This window comes from Plectropomus leopardus, chromosome 19, assembly GCF_026936395.1.
Source record: "Plectropomus leopardus strain MGB_pleo_1.0 chromosome 19, ASM2693639v1, whole genome shotgun sequence".
NCBI lineage: Eukaryota > Metazoa > Chordata > Actinopteri > Perciformes > Serranidae > Plectropomus > Plectropomus leopardus.
In genome coordinates, this window is record NC_142194.1 from 15645073 (window position 1) to 15669297 (window position 24225).

Consider the following 24225-nt stretch of genomic DNA (forward strand, 5'->3'; position numbering starts at 1 on the left):
GGTATATTTCCAGGTCTATGTCAGCTGTACTTGAGTTGATGTTTGCCGGTGATGTGGGTTGACCCAGAGTACCAGACACATTGCAAATTCATTTAACATGAGTTACCTATTCATTTATTCCTATCTCTGGGTCCTTACTGGCAGAGGTTGTCACTTCCTTTTCTGTTTCTCTTCAGCTGTGGTTTCAGACCTACTGTCGAAAACCCACCCATTAACTGACAATTAATGTAATAAAAACTATGAAATGTAAACTGTCCTAAAGGCCCAGACACAAGAAACCGACATCAAGAGCTTGTGGGGGCGATCTCTAGCGTAGAGTGTGCACCCCATATGCTGAGGCCTTTACAGAGGCCCAGGTTCAATTCCAGCCTGCGGACCTCTGTCTTGTCTATCTATAGCTATCCTGTCACTCAAGAAAATATCCAAAAAAAAATCGTCTTTTAAAAAAAGAAATTAAAGAGCTTGTGGTGACAAAGGATCGCAAAGACTACAACCAGTGGCCAACTAGCATGTACATTTTGCACCTGTGTTGGAGGAAGCAACGCTCCATAATAGCAGGGGGTGGTAGTCTGTATTGGTCATTAAAAAAAAGAGAAACCAGGAGACCGTCAGGAAGAATTCAAGAGGTTAGCCAGTAAGCGCAAACAATTACAAACGTGTCTGCTAAAGAACTCAGGCTAAAAAATAACTAATATAAAAAGTTTTGATCTCACGCCCTCTTGACTTTAGCCTTTTGTTTGCTTTCCTCACTTCTATTTCTCTTCTCGTGCACTGAGCTGAATAGAGTGATTTCTGTCACAGACAGGCTCCCCGGATCCAAAGTCGATTCAACATACTGAATTAGCCGAACAAGGTCCGACTAGTGCAGGACACTGCCAAAACTAGGGTGACAGACACTCACTGACGGCTGACTGTCAGCTTGGTATGTCAGGGACTTAAGAGATCTAATGTGTGTGCCCAGTTCAGACCTAGAATCCAGACATTTTGTTTGCATTTATATGCTTAAGAGCAACAAAGAAAAATAGAAGTGTACAGTAATCTGTGTGGTGAACAAATGTATTTATTACCATATTATATGTCAGTTGCAGGTTTTTGTTTGTAATAATAATAATATCTATCTATGGTACGGGAAGCTTTGCGTGTTGGTGATGTTGCATGAATGTGACCTGACCTCTGATTGTGTTCATTTTTTTTTTTACAAATAGCTAAGTATTACCTTTAATGAAATGTAATTATTTACATTCATGGTAACAGTATTGATTTTATTATGTCTTGTACAGAAGCATCAACCATTAACCTCCATTCATTTGCCGCTCCAGGCAATGAACCATATATGGTGTGACTTTAAGGTTGGCCTACAAAAAAAAAACAATTAGTGAAGCACTTTGTTAAAGGAATAAGGACTTTATTTTAGCATCTTCTCTAGTGCAGTTTTTGAGAAGGTTTCTTATAATTCAGTGAGTGGTTGCTAAGATAATTTAACACAGATCATTTGTCAAACAAACGACATGGCCAGCTCTTTTATCTTTGGATTTCTCTAGATTAAATTTGTGAGGTTGTGTTTGTGATGCTTATAGTCACCCCTGTCTTAGCCTTTAGATAGCTCCTAGACTTGACACACTTTCTGAACATGAAAACAAAGGAACTGACACAGATGGATCAATGTCATGGAAGACCGATAAACAGATAAACAATCTTCATGAAAAGTGGACCCTCCGAGTCTTCTCTTTGGGGCGGGAAATGTACTTTAGCACACAGCGCCGCCCTTGGAGGAGTGGCTAATCATTAAAACTGCCAGCTAAGGGTACCTGAGCCCCTAAAGCCTCGTCAACTCACAGCCCTCACTGGCTTTCTTTCCTGTGGTGAAGAGTTGTCCGTAATTTATTTTCCAATGGCTCAAGACATCAAACTCCTCTCTGTCCTCCTAGCTGCTGCCTTACTTGGTAAGTCACCAGATGTTTTAAAAATGTAAATCCTTGAACTTTTTTAATTTTTTTAATTTTATTTTTTATCCTTGCTAGTCGTTAGGCTCAGATAAATGGAATAGCCCAGGTGATCACGGGTTAAATTATCAGGTAAACTTAAGAATTAAAGACAATTTTCCTATCTTTCAGTCAATTTATAGTGATTGGACTTTAAAATGGCACTGGGTTTAAGGTTTAAATAAGTCACTCATTCAGTACTCAGAGCAGAGATATTGTCATCACACACACCTGATGTTTGCTAAGACTTTTATTAAACAGCAGTTGATATAAAGATGCTTTGATGTATTACATTGCATGGCTTATTAAATCTTGATCCAGCTATACCTTTGTAAGTGTTAAATGTAAAGCTGCAATTAATGATGATTGGCCTTGTTCCTTTTTTTCTTTTACCAGTATGTCCATTTGCTTAGTAGCCTGTTCAATTTTAATGTGTTCTGAATCAAGACATCCAGCTCAGAGAGTACCTGTTATCAGGGCACAATTTACATAGTTTCTTCCAGTTTAGACTAACAACCTTTTTTTTTAACTACGGGATTGGTTTGGTGAGCACACAATCAAATGTAAATATTTAACTATTGTGTCTCTGCAGACAATCTGCCATTACCTTATGACCCCGTTTTTACCTGCCTTTGGGAGTCTGTTCCAATCAAGGAAGTCTCTTTGTTCCCTTTAGACCCTGTACTCTGGTTAATGCTTTACATGTTTAAAGCCTATATTAGCTTTTAGGGAGCTTTATGGTGCAGATGAGGATATGCTATTTTTAATTTTTTTTTGACGGAATGGACATAATTGGTGTGAAATATTTCATTTGGCCCTTGTTTTATATTTAATTTGCATACTTAAATGAAATACATGTGACAGTGTGAACTGTATTTCAATTTTAGGTACTACATCCTCACTAAATGTGGTCTATTACTAAAAAAAATCAGTTATCCTTAGTTTGGATGTGATAGCTTCTAAATTTATTTCTGAGCCAAATCTTTCCTATCTGAGAGCTTTAATGTGATCGAAATCCCTTTTGATAAAACAGTGCAAATGTGTCTAGAACATTGTTTTTAGACCAATGCCCCTAATTCACTGTCTTAGCTTCAATGCTTGCAATATCAGATGGTGTTAACAGTATCTATTGATGAGTTAAGTTTTACTTTACTTTTGAAATGTAGTAGGTTACAGATTATTTGTTACTTTGTCAAAAAAGTAATGTATCAAGCACTGGTAGGCGTTCTCATCAAATGACATGACCACCCTTCCTTGGCATCATAGGGTGGTCAAGGGCATGGCAGACTTTAGTTGGTTAGAGCAATGTGATGCAACGCAACGCATCAAATCCAATCAAACAAGAGACCCAGTGCCAAGTTACCCTTTGTGGTGTTGCGCTCATATTTGTCCCAACAGCTTTGCTGAGCCACACTTTCCTACATGACAAAAAGATGCAAAGTAACTAAATAAATGTTATATTCTCAATATATGCTTTTCACCAAAAAAAGAATGCACTTGGATGTAACCCCTTTTAAATCACCAGTGTCTTGATTAGTAACTGTAATTTAATGACATACATTTTGTCAGTAACCTTTATTTTATAAATTATCTATGTGAACTTCATAATGTCTACCTGAATCACAGTTACTCGTCAAAACTGACAACAATGCTCAACCTTTTACACAGTGAACAGGTTATCAGTATAAAATATGACAGAGCCACGCCTAGTTTACCACCCCCCCCTTGAAGTTCTACTTCTTCGTGCTGTGATTGTTTATCTTTATCTTGAGGGAAAGGAAAAACATTGCCCATAAATTCATAATTCATGCTTGCTGCATCATAAAGCTATATGAAATCCTATCTTGGCATATGGTATCATACCATGCTGTCTTTGGCTTTTGGAAATATTTTGATGGAGATGATGCTATTACTTATTATGAAGCAGAATACATTTGGAAAACAGACACTCTCTCTCTCTCTCTCTCTCTCTCTCTCTCTCTCTCTCTCTCTCTCTCTCTCTCCTTTAATTTAACCTGATAAAACTGTCCCTCCTGTTACGCATCCATCTCATAGACAATTGTACCTCACATCTTAAACAGATTTTTTTGGGGGGGGGGTTGCTTTTCTCTATTGTCTTATTTGTTTGCATTTCAAAGTTAATTGTAGTTGAACACTTTCAGGTCCGGCTACTACAACTACACCAGGTCTGACCACTACGACAGGCCCGGCTACTACAACTACACCAGGTCCGACCACTACGACAGGTCCGGCTACTACAACTACACCAGGTCCGACCACTACGACAGGTCCGGCTACTACAACTACACCAGGTCCGACCACTACGACAGGTCCGGCTACTACAACTACACCAGGTCCGACCACTACGACAGGCCCGGCTACTACAACTACACCAGGTCCGACCACTACGACAGGCCCGGCTACTACAACTACACCGGGTCCGACCACTACGACAGGCCCGGCTACTACAACTACACCAGGTCCGACCACTACGACAGGCCCGGCTACTACAACTACACCAGGTCCGACCACTACGACAGGTCCGGCTACTACAACTACACCAGGTCCGACCACTACGACAGGTCCGGCTACTACAACTACACCAGGTCCGACCACTACGACAGGTCCGGCTACTACAACTACACCAGGTCCGACCACTACGACAGGTCCGGCTACTACAACTACACCAGGTCCGACCACTACGACAGGTCCGGCTACTACAACTACACCGGGTCCGACCACTACGACAGGCCCGGCTACTACAACTACACCAGGTCCGACCACTACGACAGGCCCGGCTACTACAACTACACCAGGTCCGACCACTACGACAGGTCCGGCTACTACAACTACACCAGGTCCGACCACTACGACAGGCCCGGCTACTACAACTACACCAGGTCCGACCACTACGACAGGTCCGGCTACTACAACTACACCAGGTCCGACCACTACGACAGGTCCGGCTACTACAACTACACCAGTTCCCACAACCACAAAGCTTCCAGGTAATTCTGTGTGTCCAGAAACTGTGATTTTCATTTTTTCCAGCACGCCTTTGTTTATGGACGCTGACATAATGCTGTAAATGCTTATATTGTTGTTTGTGTGTGTGTGCGTGTTTTTCTTTTTCCTTTTAAAGGCCCTTGTGACAGAAAACCATGTGGTGATGGGAGCACCTGTCAGCCCCGTCACAATAAAACCTTTGTATGCTTGTGTGTTGCTGGCGACTACAATTATGACACCAAAATATGTGAGAGCGGTAAGTAGTATATGTTTGCAGATCACCACTTTGAGGTTATTACTCCATGAAAAGTGAATAAATGAATTATAATGCCAAAGTGTAGGCCTGCATGTGTCTGTGGGATGTTTGAGGACCTGGTTACTCAAGAGAACTAAGATTCATTAAAGTCTGGTCATATCAGGCCAGTCAAAATGATAATCGCCGATAGATAAGATAAGATAACGTAAGATTAGATAGATAAGATAAAACTTTTTCAAACCTGAAGGAAATTCTTGTGTCAGAGATTTCTCCAAAATCGCAAACATAAGAGTAAAATCCCTTATGAATGTAAAGTGTATTAGGAGTAAAGATAACATAAGTGCCTAACAGAATAACAATAAAAGTAAGAAATATTCAGTAAAAAAAGTTAACTAAAATAAAATAGAACAGTAATATTACACAATATTTAAGTCTGTTATTTGAGAAGACCAGTGAAGACCAAATCACTTCATACAATACTTAAAGCTACAGTTTAACATTTTAGGCAATATTTATTTCAATGGCAAGTTTTCTAAATCTATATATGCAAATGAAATCAGGAGACAGTTAATTTAGCTTAGTTTAGCTTAGATTAACTTAATTTTTTTATCTTAGTGTAGCTTAACATAGTTTAGTAAAGCTTATTTTGGCAGAAACACAGGACACCATGGAAAACAGCTAGCTTGGCTCTGTGGAAAGGTAACAAAGTCTTTCTTTACCAGCACAGCTAAACTGAAATGTTATGTTTCAGTTGTTTAATCTGCCTCCAAAAAAAGTGAACAATTAGATAAGGTTTTCTAGGACTATATCTTGCACAAACAATGACTTCCTGAATTCCTGTCTTTACTGTGAGGCTGCCAGACAAGCATGGGAGGTTTCATGCTAGCGTTTTGCCCATTTCCAGTCTTAATGCCAAGCTAAGCGGCTGCTGGCTGTAGCCTTTAACTAGCAGACAGATATGGGGGTGGGTTTATCCTGTCATTCAACTCTTGGCAAGAAAGAGGCTAACGGTATTTCCCACATTCATTTATTATTTTATGTCTTGTGTGTTTACAAAACTAACTAACTAACTAACTAACTTACTATCATATTTTTCTGTTTTAGCCAAAGTTTTCCCCGGACAACTAGCCCTGCCTGGATTAAAATACGTTCAAGCTATGTCTGACATGTCCTCAGAAGAATTTCAAAATGCCGCGCAAAATATTAATGCAGAGGTAAGCAATAAGTTCTCTCCTCTTAATTTTTTTCCCCCAAAATAGCTCTATTTTAGTTTGCTAAGAAGTATACGTATATTTATCCATATTTGCACACATTACATTTTCCAGTTGATCATCAAATCAACTGCTAACTGTAACTATTGTGGAAAGTCTGGTTCAACAGCAAAAAATGGCAACTGTGGGCCAGCTGTTTTATGTAGGGATTAACAAATGATGAATAATTCCTCCTTTTTTGTCCCATAAAGCAATAGCTGCTAACTTTTTTTTTTTGGTAAAAAAAAATGTTTTCCATATATGCGGACACTGTCACCTTTTTCACATAGCTCTAATGAGACAGATAATCTGTGGGGGAAAAAAACAAAAAAAAACCTATGCATACTCCATTCCTTGTAGTGCTTCTATTGGCCTTACTGCACATTAACAAAAACAGCCAACTACAGCCAAGGAGTCCATAAAGCAGCTGCCAATCATGTCAGTCTTTGATCATTAACTGCGGTTGAACTGTCAAACTAGGCAGCACTGATCAAATATGAATCAAGATTCTGTTACTGCATTGCCTAATTTTTGCCTCAAAAGTTTTCAAAATATAGTGTACTGTTTAGCTGTAAAATGAGTAATTGTTCTGGCCTTTAGGCGGTGCTTGTTACATCAGTCGAGTGTTTCAAACATTGCAGCTACATCAAGAATGTATTCATTTTACAGCTTAACAGTGTACTAAAATACACTTCTGAAAACATTTGAGGTAAGAAATATTCAGTGCAGTAACAGAGTCTTGACTCATATTTGATCAGTGGTGCCAAGTTGCCAGTTTGACTGCAGCTCACGAGACATGATTGACAAGATTGAAAGTTGTGTTAGAGACTCTTTGGCTTTGATTGGTTGTTTATCGTGCGTCTTAGTCGACTCTAGTAGATGCCATTAAACACAGAAGGAAGATTTTTTCACAGTCTGTCTCATATAGAATAAAGCAACAGTTTCAGCAAATATGCATTATATAAATATCTTCATAAAAGTTACTAAATGTAGCCTTAAGGGCGTTTATATTTTTGATGAAAAAATACCCTGAAGAACTTTGTGAAGTTAACAACTGTGATAGGTCATTAACTCACCTGTGCCACAGTTGGGTTTTAAATGTGATGTGTATTGAAAGGAATGTACAGTGTTGCTAAACCATATCTACCAAAGAAAAATAGTCCCAGTAATAAAACTTATCTAAAGGGGCTGTGCATTCCTAATCAGATGATGGCCTAAAGAATGGTATTTTCTTCTCTTTTTTTCCAAAACACAGCTGGAAGTTGTTTTCAAGGAAAATGATTACTCTAAGTGTACATTGCTGGAGCTTCGGTAAGACCCAGAAAAGCAATACTGTTGACTATATGACTGTATCTTTCTTGAACCATACTGCCTACAGTCCACTCACAGCATATTGCCCCTAATGCCTGCAGAATATTAATTTCATTAAGTATGATTTCTTTTCTATTTAGGCCCATTAAAGAATCTAAATTTTGGTCACGTTCGGAGGATGGTGTAGAGGCAACTGTAGAGATGATCTTCCAAGCAGATGCTGACATCACAACCGGAGATGTTATAACTAAGCTGAATAGTGGGACTGGTATACTGGAAAATTCAACTTTTGTTGGTAAGTTTATGTCTGTTCTTGATGATAAGCTTTATCTAAATAACATATAAGACATAGATTTGTTTTCAGGTAGAACTGAAGAGTTTTGTGTCAGAATGTTTTGTGCTTATTTGGTGTCCTGTGTGCTGACTGAAATCAGGTAACTTATTAATCTGTCAGATATAGAATTTGCCAAAAACAAAATAAAACCCATAAAAACATCTTGGTTAATCTTTAAACGGTTCCAACAATCACCAACTCTGGTTTTATTTAAATAAACCCTCAATTTATCCACTCAGATGTCAAAATATGCCAGCTTTATACATGCTTTATGTTATATTTTTATTAATGAAAATGATCATTTTAATGGACTCTGGTGGGTTTAGTGATAAAGGATCTTACTCTAACAAAAGAAGCCTGTCTCTGTAGGGTCATTTCCATAATGTTGCCAAACACTTGGAATGATAATCTGAGCCTGTCAAAAACAAGCACTTTCAGTGGATGTAAACTGACGGTGCTGAAGGAGTTTTTCTCTTGGTTGCTGCAAGTAGAAAAAACTCTCACCCTCCCAGGGTGAGTGCTATGTTCAGAATTCTTAAAAGCAACTCAATAAACAGTAAATAACTGAATGTCCACACAAAATTTAGAATTTTGAGTTCAAACCTTTTAGTGAATCTTTTCAAGCAAGCAATGAGCAGTTACAGAGCTCTGGATCAGAAATGCCTCTCCCTAGCCGATAACATCAGCGAGTCAACCTGCATTCTGACAACCTGTCTTTCCCTGATCCAGTATTTTATACTATTTACAATGAGGAAATGTAAATGAAGGTAGAATCATCTTCTGGTTGGTTCCCCTCGTCATCTGGCTCCCCATTCAGCGTGGCACTTTCTCTGGTGATTGGTCAACTTCGAGGACAGTCCCTTTTTAGGAGTTGTTTTTTCCTTTTCTGCATGACCTGTTGAACTCAGTCACAGAGACCAGACACCCACACTCTTTTTTTTGTCTGATATACACATTAAATATTTCCTCATTTTTGTCTCTGTTTACGGGTGACCTTAACATGACACTCCTAAATGACCTGTACAGTAGCATTTCAGTTCCTCTAACGGTAGTTTCAACATTACCAAACAACCAAAAAATTAGGAAAATAAATGTTGGTGAAGCAACATGTGGCAAGGCTCAACCGCCCCCCACCCCTTTTTTTCCCACTATCCAGCATGATACATTTTAATATTTTGTCTGTTATCAGAATATTGGTTGTTGTTGAATGCCTCATGTTTTTTGATTTTCTCCAGCAGTGTTTGTTGCTTTTAAATCCTCATATGTTAATCCAACAGGTACTTTTAACAACAGACATAGTGGCCTTCCATTATATAACATGTTATGTTGTCATGTAATCATACATGATGGGCTCCTCCTAGACTAAAACATTAGTGTAGCCTTTCAAAATACTGAAGTTAAAATCTGATTACCCCTGTCTTTTTAAGCCCTCTGCCATTGCACTAATAGTGATCTTTGCACAGTGTGCAGAGTATAATTCAGCTAATGAGTAATAACATCTTACTGATAATAGTGTTTCTCAACTGCTGTCAGCAAATTTTACATTTCAGACTGCAGCTCTGATCATGTAGTTATTTTTTGTTTTGTACTTGTACTTTGAACTTATTTGAAATAGGTGTACTGACTCTATTTTCTTTCTTTCATTTAAAGATTCAAACCTGTGTGATAAGAAGCCCTGTGATTTGAGTACTTCAAAATGCAACTCAGGAGATGGATCTTTTAACTGTACCTGTTTGGAAGACTTCATAGAGACAAACTTCAGTGACCGAATGTGCATTGGTAAGGGAATTTAGTGAGAGCTAAAGCCTGTGTGTTGTATAATAACTGTTTTCTATCTAAACAACTGTACTTTTTTTCGTACTTCTGCAGCTTGTCCCAGTGGTAAATATGCTGTTAATTCCAAAGAATGTGAAGAGTAAGTGCTTTTATTTCATCAGCATATCATGCAATTGATCGTGAATATTGCCAAGTTTACAGAGCTTGTGTTTAAATGAAATAACAAAGTGAACCTTGTCTTGTTGTCTTTTAGTTGTTCATTTGGTAGATCTGGCTTCAACTGCAAAGAAAGTGAGTATAAAGCATGTGTTTGACAGTAGAGACAAAAACAACAACAAAAATGACATAGTGATAATGTTTGTTATTTTAAATAAACCAATTGATATAAGAAATCACAAAGTTGTTGACAATATACATTTAAAAAAATCAGTGGCTAGTTCATGTGCTATCGACTGGAAAAAAATCTCCCTCATCCAGTTACATAACTTCCCCAAATCATGATCATATGCAACTTCTGGCAAGTATAAAACAAGCTCTGTCCTATAAAAAAAATAACAGAACAATGGCACACGGCTGTGCTAAAGTACAACTAATGTGACCTAAACAAAGGAATGACATTCTTCAAGTTTTTATCTGATTGTAATAGCAAAACTGACCTAAACATAGATTGGTGGTTTAAATAATACTTAACAAGATATTTTTTTCCATAGTTCATTAAGCGTACAATCTGACATTCAAACAAAAAATATGACACTCATCTCCCACATGATTGTCATTACAGAGGTTGCAGATCCTCCGATTTCTATCCAGCCCTTTATGTCTTCCAGTGACTTTAGGAATTCTGCTGCCGTTCACTTGAATTACAAATAGCCTGTCTGTACTTTTCCTTTTCATGCAACAGATAAGCCTTCCACGACATTTTGAAATGCTGATTAAATTGATATCCCTTGAGGAGATCAAGTCAAGGTATCAGATTCTGGACAGCTCCCTCTGAAACCATAAAATGCTCTGCAACTCTCACATGAGACCTGTAAACAGACTTTGGTGTTTTGAAGTTAATTATTGATATTACTAAGGTTTTTCTTTGTTGTGAAACACATAATAGATTTTGTTTCATAGGAAAGTTGGTATTTGAATAGCACAGCCTTGTTATTGATGTTCTTGTCATTGTGTTTTATTAGCATGGAAGCTGACGCTGGTAGTCGTCGGCGCCGTGTTTGGGGGACTGCTGCTCATCACAGTGATTCTTTTGATAATTTTTGCAACCAAGTGAGTTTCTTATCTTGTCACTTTCCTACTTTTAGTTGCTTATTGCCTCTGCTATGTCTTTGCCATGTTTCTCTCTCGCTCAGGCTACTTATTAACCTTTATGTAACCCATCGGATTAATTATGAACCTTTTTTATTGTGACAAAGTAGCCTGGTGTTCTCAAGCAGCCTTTTTATTTTAGACACACACATTTTGAAAAAAAAGGAAAAAATGTTTACAATGTTGTAATGGAGACTGCAATGCAGAGATACAGCCAAATAATGTATACCTTTGTTCCAACTGGTTAGATCCTCAAAGAAGGGCTCTAAGAAGAACAAAACTGCAGACACTGGGAAGCATTACGTCAGCCAAGCTCCTGACAAGAAACCATTGGTTAACAGCAATTTAGCCAACAGCCAGGCAGCCTCAGTTAATGGGTCAGCCAATGGCCTGTCAACCTTTGCCAATGCCGGGGTGCCCAGGATCCCACGGGCCTCAACCACCAACAGCTGGGACAGCAGAACCAACCTGGAGATGACTCAGAGCAATAGCCGGCAAAACTTAGCACCTGTGGGGAGGAACACGGTGAGTATGCCTCTGAGTGTGTTTGATGTGTAAAGAGAAGTAACATAGGTGGGTAGGAAGTGTGAATTGAAGGAGCGGCGTGTAAGATTGAGGGGGGTGTAGTGGCTTCAAGTTATGAGCATAGCAGATTGAAACCTGCTGAAACTTCTCCCGGTTAGAATTCCTTAAGTGTTCATTCTTCAGGAAGTTTTAACTGGGATCCAAATTATCCACAGAGGTATCTTCCTCTCCAGACCTGGTGATTTTAACTGGTATAAGCACTTAATAAAGCAATTTCATGTTACAAATCAATTTCTTCAGTGTTGCTTGTCAGAGATGGCTCACTAGCCCAGCACTTGGGCTGTGGGCTCACCTTTTTTCTCAACCAGGTGTTCAAGAGATTTTTTTACCAGGAGCTGAATTATCCATAGAAGTCTTCTACCTCTCCTAAACAAACAGACCAGGTGCTTTAAACCGCTTTACAATTTAACAGTTCTGTTGCAGAACGGCTGCTAAGTGTGTTGAACAACACAAAAAAGCTAAAATTTTAATGGTCCTTTCTAGAGCCAGTGTTTTGTTTTTCCATTTTGGGTTACTGTAGAAACATTGTGGAGCAACATAGTGGACTCTGCGGGAGAGGACCTATAAAAAACTCATTCCAAGGCAGCGTAAACAAGACAATTCTTACTGTCAGGTCATTATACACCAAAGAAAACATACTTATTATATTTTACTCCATTTCTGCCAATATATCCCCCCAAATCCTACACAGCGGGCCTTTAACAAAGTCTAAAATGTAAAAACTATGTCCTGAAACGATTTTAGTTAATGGAACAGAGCCGAGAGGTAATTAATACATTCAGCAGGGTAAGAGAAGAGGACATGTCGGATGTACATGCTTGGTTTTGCAATTTTCTCATGAAGAAATTCTCTTTTCATTGTAGCGGCTTTACGACGACCATGACGATATGAACCCATATGCTCAGGCTCGACCCCAGAGCAGTCTCTATGGTCAGTCTCGACCCCAGATCAACCCCTATGCCCAGAATCGACCTCAGGTCAACCCATATGCTCAGAGCCAAGGCCACAGCAACCCTTACTACACGCACGACGACGGAAGACGCTACAATTGAAGAGGAGGCATAAATGCTTACCTTACTGTGACATTTAACCAGAACAAAAACTTGGTGCTAAAAACACCCCCCACTACCCCAAAACTGTACACCTTTGATATCCTACTCTGAGGATATGAGGAGTTATATAAACAGAAGCACAGCGGTTGCATAGGTCTTGTGCAATGAATGAAGAAATGGGCAGTAGTGTGAACTCTTTGCTGACCATTTGTGAGCTGTAATAATTTATTCCTGTCTTTCCTTGACTAAACTTCATGAAAGTTTGAAATAAGATATACTCTGTAGGTCTTTTCAGAGCTTTCTCAGTATTTTTACTGTCAAGCTTTGAAAATATAATATATATATATATAATTTTATGACAGTGAAACCAAGAAATGAGTTGCTGTTTTTTTATAATTCTCTTGCTCAGATAATGTCTCACTTGTCTATGAATTTATATTTAATCATTTTTTATGTAAAATGTGGTTAATATGAGTCATACTTTTAATGTTGTATTCAATTTTTGCTCATGGACCTAGTTTCTTATCTTCTAATAAAATAAAATGAGTTATTACTCCAAATCAGGGCATGCTGGGTCCCTTTATATATTTCAGTATAATTTGTGTCAAATGTTTACTACATCGAAATTGTTTGATGTTTTATTTTGTAGCACTGAGTATATTTTGTTTATTTTTAACCACTTTAATGTCTGATTGATACCAAACTGTTTTTCAACATGAATAAATATTTTACTACTTATTTTTGTATTAATTTTTCTTTATCACTCATAATATATTTATGATATTTAATTCATTTTAACTATGAAAAAGTTATTACATACAGACATTAATATATTAAAGCCTATTTTAACCATCATATTGTCTTTCTGTGCACTTTTGTGTTCCCGGATCAAATTGGACAGGGTCTGTTTAAACTATTTATAAAGTATAAATTATCGCCTGTGAAAATTACTGTCTACATCAGCTTCATGACAAATCATTACCTATGATTATAATTACTTTAAGAAAAGCAGTATAAAAATAAAAAATTATCACCCCCTTGTGACACCATTTAAGCCAGCTTAATTTCAATTCATTATCACAAGTTTGACTTAACTGGGGGAATTTATGGTCAACAGACCTCAGTTACATGATATTTTGAGTAAAATAAACAGTTATTTTGTATCATCACAGACTGGAATACGTCCCTTTGTGAGGCCGTCGCAGTGTGCACTGCTTTTTTCTTGTCTTTTCTTGTACTGCCACTGGAGGGTGCGAAAGTTTGATATACACAAACAGTTAACAGGTAATAGTCCAAATATACTTTGATTTATGTTTGTGTGTGTGTGTGTGTGTGTGTGTTTCAAATAACAAAAAATGTCCTTAAAGTCCGCTCTTGTGCTTTAAGGAGCACTCTTGTGCTACAGTGTTCATATTTAAAAGTATTATATTCAAATGTATCTTCTCATAACACAGAACAATAGAGAAAAAGTGACTAAATGCACAGCAGGTGTATCATTTGCTGAATTGCTCATATACCTCCGGCCGCAGCAGATAGTCCAAATATTCAGTAGCTGTAAGTGTAGATTCGTTACAGTTTTCTTTCACTGCACTAAAGAGGATAAAGCGATTTCAATTTGGCTTTCACTGATGCAGCATTTACCACCAGCAGATTTTTGGCACTTCTCGTTTTGGTCGCAAAGCAAAATTCCTTTCTGCAATAAAGTAATTAAACAGATTTATCTTGACAAGGCACACTGTAAAATGCAATAAAGAACCAATAGAAACTGCCAATATGCAATTTGTTTGATAACTGTACAATAATAATATTTCAATGATGTGACAATATTTGATATTAACTTGACACACAGCTCCTGTTAGTTAATGATACTCTCTTGGAAAATATCTTATGTGTAACTGATATGAAAACATAACAGTTGTACCACCAAACCATTGCTCAAGCACTGCCATTGTAAATCCCCCGCTCACCAGGTGACTGTTTCAGAAATGCCGGTGATGAGCTCGGGCTGATGGTATGATGCAAAGCTCAAGGACAGCAAGCAATCTGAACAAACCATAAAGAATACCATCACACACACAGCTGGCATATTAGAAGACTCCTGACAGGAAAACTCAAGCTGTGGTGCCTCCAGTTTGGCATGGCTACTTCCAAGACTCACGTGGCTTTTAACTGTGAATGAAATCCCCACTAACTAAGTAGAAAAGCTCGAAGGAGTGATCGGCAAATACAGTTTGTGAAACAGTGGCTGCAGTGGTGTAGTGGTAGTTGATGGGATAGGTATACTACTAGGTAGATAGGTAGGTTACCAAGGAGGAATTTGGTATACTCTTCTATATATTTGAGTATCTTTTTCGCTGATAGGTAGGTATACTGTAAACAGCCAGAAAAAGAGCTGGGCATTTACCTTCCACTAGGTGACTTGGATGCTTACATCATATCAGACTGTACAGGAATGTGGGACCTGGGAAAAAAGCTTGTGTTTCCCCCCCGCATGTGTCTACAACGAGACATGATCCACAACAGTCCAGCTGGCATATGTTATGGAAGTGGTCTTGAAGACGCTTATGAGAGGAAAAGACTAAGCGCTCTTGACTGGCATTGAAGCTGCCTAAAAGGACTAGAAGACCAAGATTTTCCCATTCTTGGTATGTTTATGTGATGATTGATGATGATGTTGACGGTGATGATGATGATTATAATGATGATGGTTGTTACTGGTGAACACATTTTCTAGATGTTATCAATATTTAGGGTGCTTCCTATTGGAAATAGATGTTAATCTTGTAATCCATCCTATCTTTCTTTTAGGGTCACTATGCACTTTATTTACCCTTATGTACTTCAGGTGCTGCGAATCATTCCATTTGCACAGTATTTTTTTATTATTATTTTTTTTTACATTGCAATGGCTGTATTCCAATGTCTACTGGTGTTTCAGCTCATTGTGTGCCCCCTCAACCAATTGCCCTTTAGGGACAAAAATTAAGTTAAGGTTGAAGTGGTACTATATCTATGACCAGTCTTTTGAAGAAAATAAGGGTGAGGTGTTGCTCCCTCCAACAAGCAATCAAGTCCTTTTCAAATGTAACAGACAATAGTTGCAAATTGCTTTATATTTAAATGAAACACAGTAACTAGGCTGCTGATGAAGACAGAGCAGGAGGATGGACCTAACCTACCACAGGAGTCCCACTGCAAACATCAGGAGTGCTGATTTACCAGGGGGACTGAAACATCAAATCCAATTAGCTTTACCCTGTATGCCATTACAAGGTCACCATCAATTTTGCAGAAATATCTGGTTGCAATTAAATAAAGGTGCTACATGCCCCCATCATATTTTTGCTATATACTACACTACTGCAGTTATAATTGAAAAACTTAAGAATATAAATTGTGTTCTTATGTTGTAAAGAACTGATGAAAAGCTGGTGAAAAACACTCATGATCACTATATTCAAGAACTAAATTATCTATCTCAACTCTGGTTTCAGCCACAGAAAGTGTTAACTTCCTGTCTCAGTGTCACACAAAACTGAGTAATTACTTTTTCTTGCTGATGTAGACAACATGCTAACAGGTAAAAGTTAATCTTAGATGAGTTTTATGTAAAGGGGCGAGCCATAAAAAGCTGTATTACTCCATGTCACATCATTGGTCTCCTGGTGGCTCTGAGTTACACATCTCCATCCCATCGGCAGTATCTTCCCCAGGCTCATTGAGAGAGTGACATTTAGCATGAGTGTACATACTTTGTCATATTAACACCAAATTTATATTATGGGCCTTAACGGTCTTCATCTTCTGTGTCTTCTACTGCTGTCCCAAGAAATTCCTCTTGCTCAAGGTATGTGTATGCTCTTGATTTTGCACAAATTTATTTTCTGTAGATCAATATGTCAAAGCTAAGTCATGAAAAAAATAAAAGTGCATGTCAATGAATAGTAATAACAGATTGGATTTTACCATCATCAAAGTGCTATTTATACTGAAATATTGAGTTTTAAAGGATCGAAATCACAGTCATGTTTGATCTCCACAAAGATGCACAGAGATTAATGCTTAATTGAGGCTCAAAAGTTTGAGACACACAAAGAATAACAAAAGTTATATAAAACAGTCATTTGATTATTAAAGAACTTTTTTTGTATTTTATTTTATTTTTATATTTATTTATTCATTTGTGCAATTTTAGTTGTAAAAGGTATATGTTGAAGTACTATGCAAAGAATAAAAGGTAAAGTATATATAAAATTACAAGCATTTTGAAGGGAATTCAAATGTCACATCCATGCAAAGTTTTGGGGTAGTCATAATTTTACATTGCCAAATTTAAAAAAAACAACTATTTGTGTCAGTATTGGGCTTAATTCAGAATTAAATATAAGAAATTACAATTGTCTCAGAGCAAGGGGGGTTCAGGTTCGAACCTGCTGGCCAGCTGTGGCCCGTCTATGTGGAGTATGCATGTTCTCTTGGTGTAGTTTTTCCCTGGATTCTCCAGCTTCCCAAAAACATGCGGGTTAGGTTTATTGGTGACTCTAAATTAACCGTGGGTGTAAATGTGACCTTTGGCAGGACAAGTGGTTACAGAAAATGGATGGATGAATGGAAATGACTGAAAACCACAAGAGATACAAAGTACACACCTCTGTGCTGATTAAGAGATCTATGATCTATTTCCCAATGATTGGCTGTATACTCCAAGGTCATAGGATGTACTGTTTATTCACAGTGAAGAATTAACTATCTTTTAATGGTCAAATCACATGTTTTAAGGTTCAAATTTTGCACACAAAGCGTGTCTACAGCTGTCATAAACGTGGTAACTCATTTGTCAAGGAAACTGTAAAAAGCACTTTTTCATTTAAGCAACAAAGGCATCTTAAATTGTGACATTACTAAATGTGTTGATGACATCTTAAACTATACAAGTTGAACCCACATCATAACCACAGAAAAATGAACAATGACAGATGTTTTAAGTCCATCCTTCTATTTCTGTGTGTTTTTCTGCAGGAAGTTGTAGCAGTGAGCAATTTCAGTGCACCAATGGACAATGTATCAACATAGCGTGGAGGTGTGATGGGACTAAAGACTGCACAGATGACTCAGATGAGCTGAACTGTCGTGAGTATTGCAATCAGTCACTGGAAACACACATAGCACCAAGCAAAACCATGATAAAAACTCGGCAATTTTACAATTTCACCACCCAGGAAAAATAAAGTTGGACAGCTAAAAAGGGAACCAAGAGTTGTACAGAAACATAAAATCATGCATACACACAGAGCCATATGCACTATTATTTATGTGTAAAGTCTTTCAATGTTTTGATCTTTTTGGTAGCACCTCCAGCATGCACCTCAGAGGAATTTAAATGTGTGACAAGTGGAGAATGCATCTCTCTGGGATTTGTCTGCGACGGAGAGGATGACTGTGTTGATGGCTCAGATGAAGACAGAGCTTGTGGTATGCAAAGTTATTGTTGATGTGCTGTTGTTAATAAACAAGACACTGAAAAAAACTCATGTATGTTATGAAAACTGGCTCAAGGTAGAGCACGTAAACACTGATATCATTCAGAAGCTTAAGGGACATCATGGAGGAAAAAAAGCTCCCCGCTCATGTGCAGTAATGAAGAGTAAAACCACTAGGTGGCCATGTCAACTTGCTATAAAACTAAACCTTTTAAATGGGAAATCCAAATTAAACTTGTAATACATGTTAATAAACTTTACACTAAAAGTTGAAAAATAAATCATACATGAGATAAAATAACAATTTCCTTTCCTTAGTTTATTACTTTCAGTAGTTTAGTAGAAAACATTTCTGGGCCTATGTATTTTCAAGGTTTTACTGTGATTGATTAATTCTGATCCATTTGCACATTGTCATTTCACATTCCAAATTAAAAGTCTGCTACATAGAATTTCAAAACAAAAGCCACTCACATACTCTTGATTCAGATGGACGGACATGCAGCCCAGACCAGTTCACCTGCCAGGATGACCAGTGCATCCCCAGCAGATACCGATGTGATCATGTCAGGGACTGCGTAGACAATTCTGATGAAAACAACTGCAGTAAGACTTTTGCATCTACAGTCACATATTTTTGTTTACCCTCATAATAATTAATTATTCAAATGTTAGAGATCATTTCATTATTGCATTATTGGGCATACATGATAGTACTTTAAATTAACATAATAAACTTTTGTTTTTTGCAGACTATCCAAGCTGCACTGAGAAGACATGTACTAATGGGGCCTGTTACAGCAACTCTCAGCGCTGCAACGGGCTGCAAGACTGCAGAGATGGCTCTGATGAATATAACTGCAGTGAGTAGAAAGGACTCATAGTAAACCCCCAAAGTTTCAATGTCTACCATGTTGACCATAAAACACATGGGTATTATTAATAAGTGGTAGATGAAGTACATGAAAGCCATACATGAGTAAAAGTACAAATATACTGTAATTAATTAAATATATACATACACCCACATACTGAAAATCCAATATCTACAATTTTTCATTATTATTTACAGAAAAAGAGAAAGATAAACTAGAAAAAAATAAATATTAAATACACAATGAATAAACAATAACCCTGTAAACAGTCACGTCACCTCTTTTATGAAAATCATACATTTATACATATTTTTTTCAAACTGGGTTATGTGTAAAATATCAACATTAGCTCTTCAGTGAAAAAATGTATTATTAAGTATATCCATCATTTTTACTATAGTAATATTTGCTATGACCAGTGACAGTGTACAGGAAGGGGAATATCACTTCCGGCTGCCATTATAGTCACGTCTACGTTAGCTACCTAACTAGCTAAATCATAACAAGAGAAAACAGTAAAGAAATCTTTGTTATTGAGCTGCACAGCGACTATATTTCTTTCCAGCTGGATAGAAAAGAGGTTCAACAATGTGAGGATATCTTAAAAACAGTCGTAAGTGTTGTGAAACTTTTTGTACGACGTCGATTTATCTCTGACAGTATGGCTAGTGTAACTCTAATGTAATGTTGTGGTGAAAGGTTAGCTAACGTTAATCATCATTTTGTCTTTTTAGCCATTGCTCTGTTGTCTTTTCTCTCGCTAACGTTAAGTCCAACGTTAGCTTCTTACAGCGGTAGAATTTAAGTTAAAGTTAGCAGTTTTAGCCACTGTGCCTAAGTACAATTTTAACACACTTGTAACTTTACTTCACTTATTTACATTTTATGCAGGCCGCTTTATAACTTCTACTCTTCTACACTTCCGAGGAAAATGTCCTTTTTACTCGACTGGTGTTACATTTATTTCGCACTAATCGCAGTAATAATTTTATAAATGTTTTAATATACGTTGTTCTAACATGATATGATGCAGTACTACTGCTAATAATCTAGTAGTTCCTAAAATTGGGCTGCGCATTAACTAACCAGCGTTTCCGTATTTAAGTACCCTAGCATGTATTTGTTGGTCAGAAAAACAGAATGATATTATATGATTAAACATTATAAAAAAGACCGATTATGCGATTATGCAGTACTTTTGCTTTTGATACGTTACCTCTGCAGATAATACCTCTATACCTTTACTTAGGCATAGTAACACGGGCTTTTACCTGTAGTGAAGTATTTCTAGATTGTGGTATTTGTACTTTTACTGAAGTATTATCTGAGTACTTCTTCCACCACTGCCTGTGCATCTTTTTATGTTGACAGGAATATTGTAACGTTACAGTTGATTATAGAAAAAAACTCAGCATTTGTAACTTTGGTTCTTTTTCAGTTTTGCCTCCTTGTGATTTTTGGTGAATCCTGATATTTAAATTTTGCTGTCGCTTCTGTTTAGTTTGCCCATACATAAGCTGAAGGTGTTTTTACTTCAGGTGTATTCATAAATTATTTGTACACTACTGTGTGTTTTATTTTCAGCAACACAGCACTGTCCTATTCACCAGTTTGAGTGTGCAAATGGCTTCTGTATCCCTCACTCGTTTGTGTGTGACCACTGGAACGACTGTGGGGACAACAGCGATGAGCAAGGCTGCAGTAAGGATGAAAATGACACAACTGAGTTTTAACAGAAACTGCTTTTGAAACATAAACCAAATTAATTGTTTTCTTAAGTTAGGGTTTTGTATACAGTATGTAAATATTGCACTTTGAAACTATAAGAAGTGGCAAAGATGTACAATAATTGTGAAATTAAAGTAAGATAGATCTATGTTTAGTAACAACATGTATTTATATATATATTTATATATATTTATATTTATATGTAACATAACAAATTCTTTATTATTCAAATAATTCTTGAATCCAAAAATGATTTCATTCATTCAGCTGTTGGAGAATTTGTAAATGCAATTGTTGTGCTCCAAAAAAGGCTTATCTTTAAGTATTGTTAATTATTGTTAAGATGTTTTTTGAAGGGACAATTTGCATGACTTTTTGCTTGTATCCCCAGAACCAGCATAATAATAATCACAAGTATAACATCCCGTTTTTTTAAAAAGACATTTTAAAAAAAGTGTTTTGATTATTAAAATGTAAAATTTGGTGGACGCCAGAATAAATGTGTCTTATCTATTCATTTTTAAGCATACCCGAGCTGTAGTGGCAGTGAATTCACGTGTACCAGTGGACGTTGTATTCCTCAGAATTGGGTGTGTGACCATTTCAACGACTGTGGGGACTACAGTGACGAGAGAGGATGTGGTGAGAAATCTTGTTCTTGAGTTTGGAATAATAGTTTTGACTGGAAATTCAGTATAAAAACTTAAGAGTTACTTCAAAACACTGCACAAGAATGAGTCATGTTGGTATAGCTGAGGACTTTCTTTAAAAAATAATTAAAAGCAATTTTAAGAAACAAACGAGTAGTTTAATTATGTTGAATTTTTGACACATAATCAAAATTGAGAACTGCTTTTTGCAAAAACTAAGAATGTAATGTGGAAATGTTTCCAGTCCCTGATATAATGACAAGTGTTGATGGTTTTTAGATAGTAACTCTCGAGACTGTTACCCTGGTGAGTGGGCTTGCCCATTCTCGACTGCATGTATACCAGTAGGAAAAGTGTGTGACACCAAACCTGACTGTCCTGAAGGAACAGATGAAACCAACTCCACAGCACAGCATACCTGCAGTAAGTCACACTGTATGAGCCCCACACTATACCACAGAAAACCTGTAAGAATTCTTGTGTGTATGCATATTATATTTACAGCAAATTACAAGAAACTAACTGAATTATGCATTGCTTCAGTGAGAGACATCAAGTCACGCGTTTAACATCCCATATTTACAGCACTTACATAGAGCTATAAATTTAGGTGCAAAAGGTTTTAGACAATTTACTGCATTGTGCTCATAAATGTTTCTCAGAAGTCAGCTGTTGAGAGTTTGATATGATCATAGTTTTCACCATTTTTATTGCTGTCTTCACACACACCTGGTTTAAGATTAACCTTCTTCAGGAAATTCTGGATGCTTAATGGCCTCTAGACTCAGTTGATGATGGCTGTAATGCCGGTCGGCATACTGATAGTCAGACAAAGCTGCGTAGATGATGATGATTCCAAGTAAAACTTTTGACCTAGATTCGACTGTGATGTTGATTTGTATGTTTTGACTCGCAGGCCTGGAGCAGTGCTCCACTTTGAGTTGTGAGTACCTCTGTCACCCGTCTCCTCAGGGGGGTGCTTGCTACTGTCCTGATGGTTTTATTGTAGCCAATGACAGCCGTTCCTGTGTCGGTGAGTGCCATGTATCATATTTGTTTCTGCAAAAATAAAATCTAGAATCTATATATAAAACCTGACTGTAGTTAAACAACAAAACAAAGTGGTGCCATTTGAGAAAACAGTTCTTACTAACAAAGAGGTTATAGATGAAGTTAGATCTGGAGAGGTTCATTTCTGAGATCTCCTGATATTTTTGCGGGATCTGTGTACATCAGTATATCATGGGATACAATATTCTGTGGTGTGTTTTTATTAGGGATGTATCGTTTGATCTCAAAGATCGATATCAGGTCATTTCAAGGCATTTTTTAACTAATTGGGATTGGCCATATTGAGCCATGCAAAGCCTGATATGATCCTTTGTTTTATGTCAGCTGACACACAGCTTTTTTACATGCAAAGCTTACATGCACAGCAACGTAAAGGGGTGCAGCCATTGTTAACTCTGCAGCTCTCAGCTGTCAGTCTCTCAGAGCTCTGCCTGCCGAGAAACACAACAGCAACATACTGTATGAGACTGTTAATTTGTTATTTACCAAAGTTATGAGTACTCGTTTCATTTTACTGTCTGTGGCCCGTTATGTTTCATCGTGGACACTTCTACATCCACCATGCCAATGCAGGTGTATCACCAAACATCAGCAAAAAAGCCACTTAAGGTCATTTTTTAATGTAATCCATGCAAAAGATGTACAGCTGATGAAAATAAACACTCGATGGAATGCAGTTCATTAGGCGACCCAGGAAAAGGCTGCACTGAAGCAACAAACCATAGAGAATACCCTTTGAAGGAGACAGAGAAACTCCCTCCAGACAGTGACAAGGCCATAAAGATTTTTATTTTGCAGGGGAGTTTTTTTCTTAATGCATTGCAGAGTTAATAAATTGTCAAGCATATGTACTGTATTGATTTTTAATAACTTTAAAGAACTGAAAGTGTGCAGATGTATTATCTTGGAAAGTAGAGGTATTGGATCAGGACCCGGTATGATAATATTAAATGACTCAGATAGGGATCGGTGGCAAAAAAACTTGGTTGGGACATCCCTAATCTTTATAATATCTTACAAAGTATTCCACATCTTCAGTGTTAATTTCAGCTAGTTGTAATAAAGGGAGCATAGATCTTTGGGTCAAATTGTTTAACGTGCCAGCCTTGAATAGCCAAATTACTGGCGTAATTTCACGGTACTCTGGTTCCAAATTACTGGTATAGATCCTCATCCTAATGGCTGAAACATAAAAAAATGGCTGTTGGTTGTATTGTCCAGATTATAATGACTGTCAGATCTGGGGGATCTGTGACCAGCTGTGTGAAGATCGTCCCGGGACACACCACTGCAGCTGTGCTGATGGGTACTTCTTGGAGCAGGGTCATATCTGCAAAGCCAATGTTTCAGGTACAGTAAGTCACACATCACATAGTAGATTCATATGATATATATCTGCTGCTACATAATCTGCAGGGTATTTAAATTGCAATCTCTGGTGTGTTGCTCATAAAGATTATAATTTCTTTCTTTTTTTTTCCTTTCAGCAAAACATTGACCTTTTTCCTAATCTATGCATGTTTTGTAAAATTATCTACGACGACTAGAACTTTTGGAAGTA

At 37.4% G+C, this 24225-nt stretch overlaps 2 protein-coding genes across 6 annotated transcripts in view; both read left to right on the forward strand.

The window, feature by feature from the left end:
• The first annotated feature begins 1808 nt into the window (after window positions 1–1808).
• Window positions 1809–13598, forward strand: muc13b (mucin 13b, cell surface associated). 4 transcript variants are annotated; one of them, XM_088070219.1, is made up of 13 exons: window positions 1809–1943; window positions 4145–4798; window positions 4967–4990; window positions 5125–5244; window positions 6349–6458; window positions 7750–7805; window positions 7946–8100; window positions 9790–9918; window positions 10009–10054; window positions 10169–10206; window positions 11097–11184; window positions 11472–11748; window positions 12672–13598. In XM_088070219.1, exons 1-13 carry the CDS (start codon window positions 1892–1894, stop codon window positions 12858–12860), a joined length of 1938 nt encoding a protein of 645 aa, XP_087926345.1. In that variant the 5' UTR covers window positions 1809–1891; the 3' UTR covers window positions 12861–13598. The 4 variants fall into 4 exon arrangements, with proteins under 4 accessions (XP_087926345.1, XP_087926341.1, XP_087926342.1 ...); XM_088070215.1 differs by having other exon boundaries at window positions 4145–4990; XM_088070216.1 differs by having other exon boundaries at window positions 4211–4990.
• A 2933-nt stretch (window positions 13599–16531) lies between these two features.
• lrp2b (low density lipoprotein receptor-related protein 2b) overlaps window positions 16532–24225 on the forward strand; it is a 58150-nt gene continuing 50456 nt past the window's right edge. For both annotated transcript variants that reach the window (XM_088069942.1, XM_088069943.1), the window contains exons 1-10: window positions 16532–16707; window positions 17880–17990; window positions 18210–18332; window positions 18830–18946; window positions 19093–19203; window positions 20800–20916; window positions 21469–21585; window positions 21873–22016; window positions 22510–22626; window positions 23886–24014. In XM_088069942.1, the coding sequence (XP_087926068.1) occupies window positions 16641–16707; window positions 17880–17990; window positions 18210–18332; window positions 18830–18946; window positions 19093–19203; window positions 20800–20916; window positions 21469–21585; window positions 21873–22016; window positions 22510–22626; window positions 23886–24014 (1153 nt within the window). In that variant the 5' untranslated portion in view covers window positions 16532–16640. The remainder of the gene's footprint in view (window positions 16708–17879; window positions 17991–18209; window positions 18333–18829; window positions 18947–19092; window positions 19204–20799; window positions 20917–21468; window positions 21586–21872; window positions 22017–22509; window positions 22627–23885; window positions 24015–24225) is intronic.

Excerpts from the sequence above, each read along its gene's own strand:
- muc13b (XM_088070215.1), top strand. The coding sequence starts at position 1,892 with ATGGCTCAAGACATCAAACTCCTCTCTGTCCTCCTAGCTGCTGCCTTA. Across the intron at positions 5,245-6,348 it reads CACCAAAATATGTGAGAGCG|CCAAAGTTTTCCCCGGACAA; the intron begins GTAAGTAGTATA and ends TTTCTGTTTTAG. Across the intron at positions 10,207-11,096 it reads TGGCTTCAACTGCAAAGAAA|CATGGAAGCTGACGCTGGTA; the intron begins GTGAGTATAAAG and ends GTGTTTTATTAG.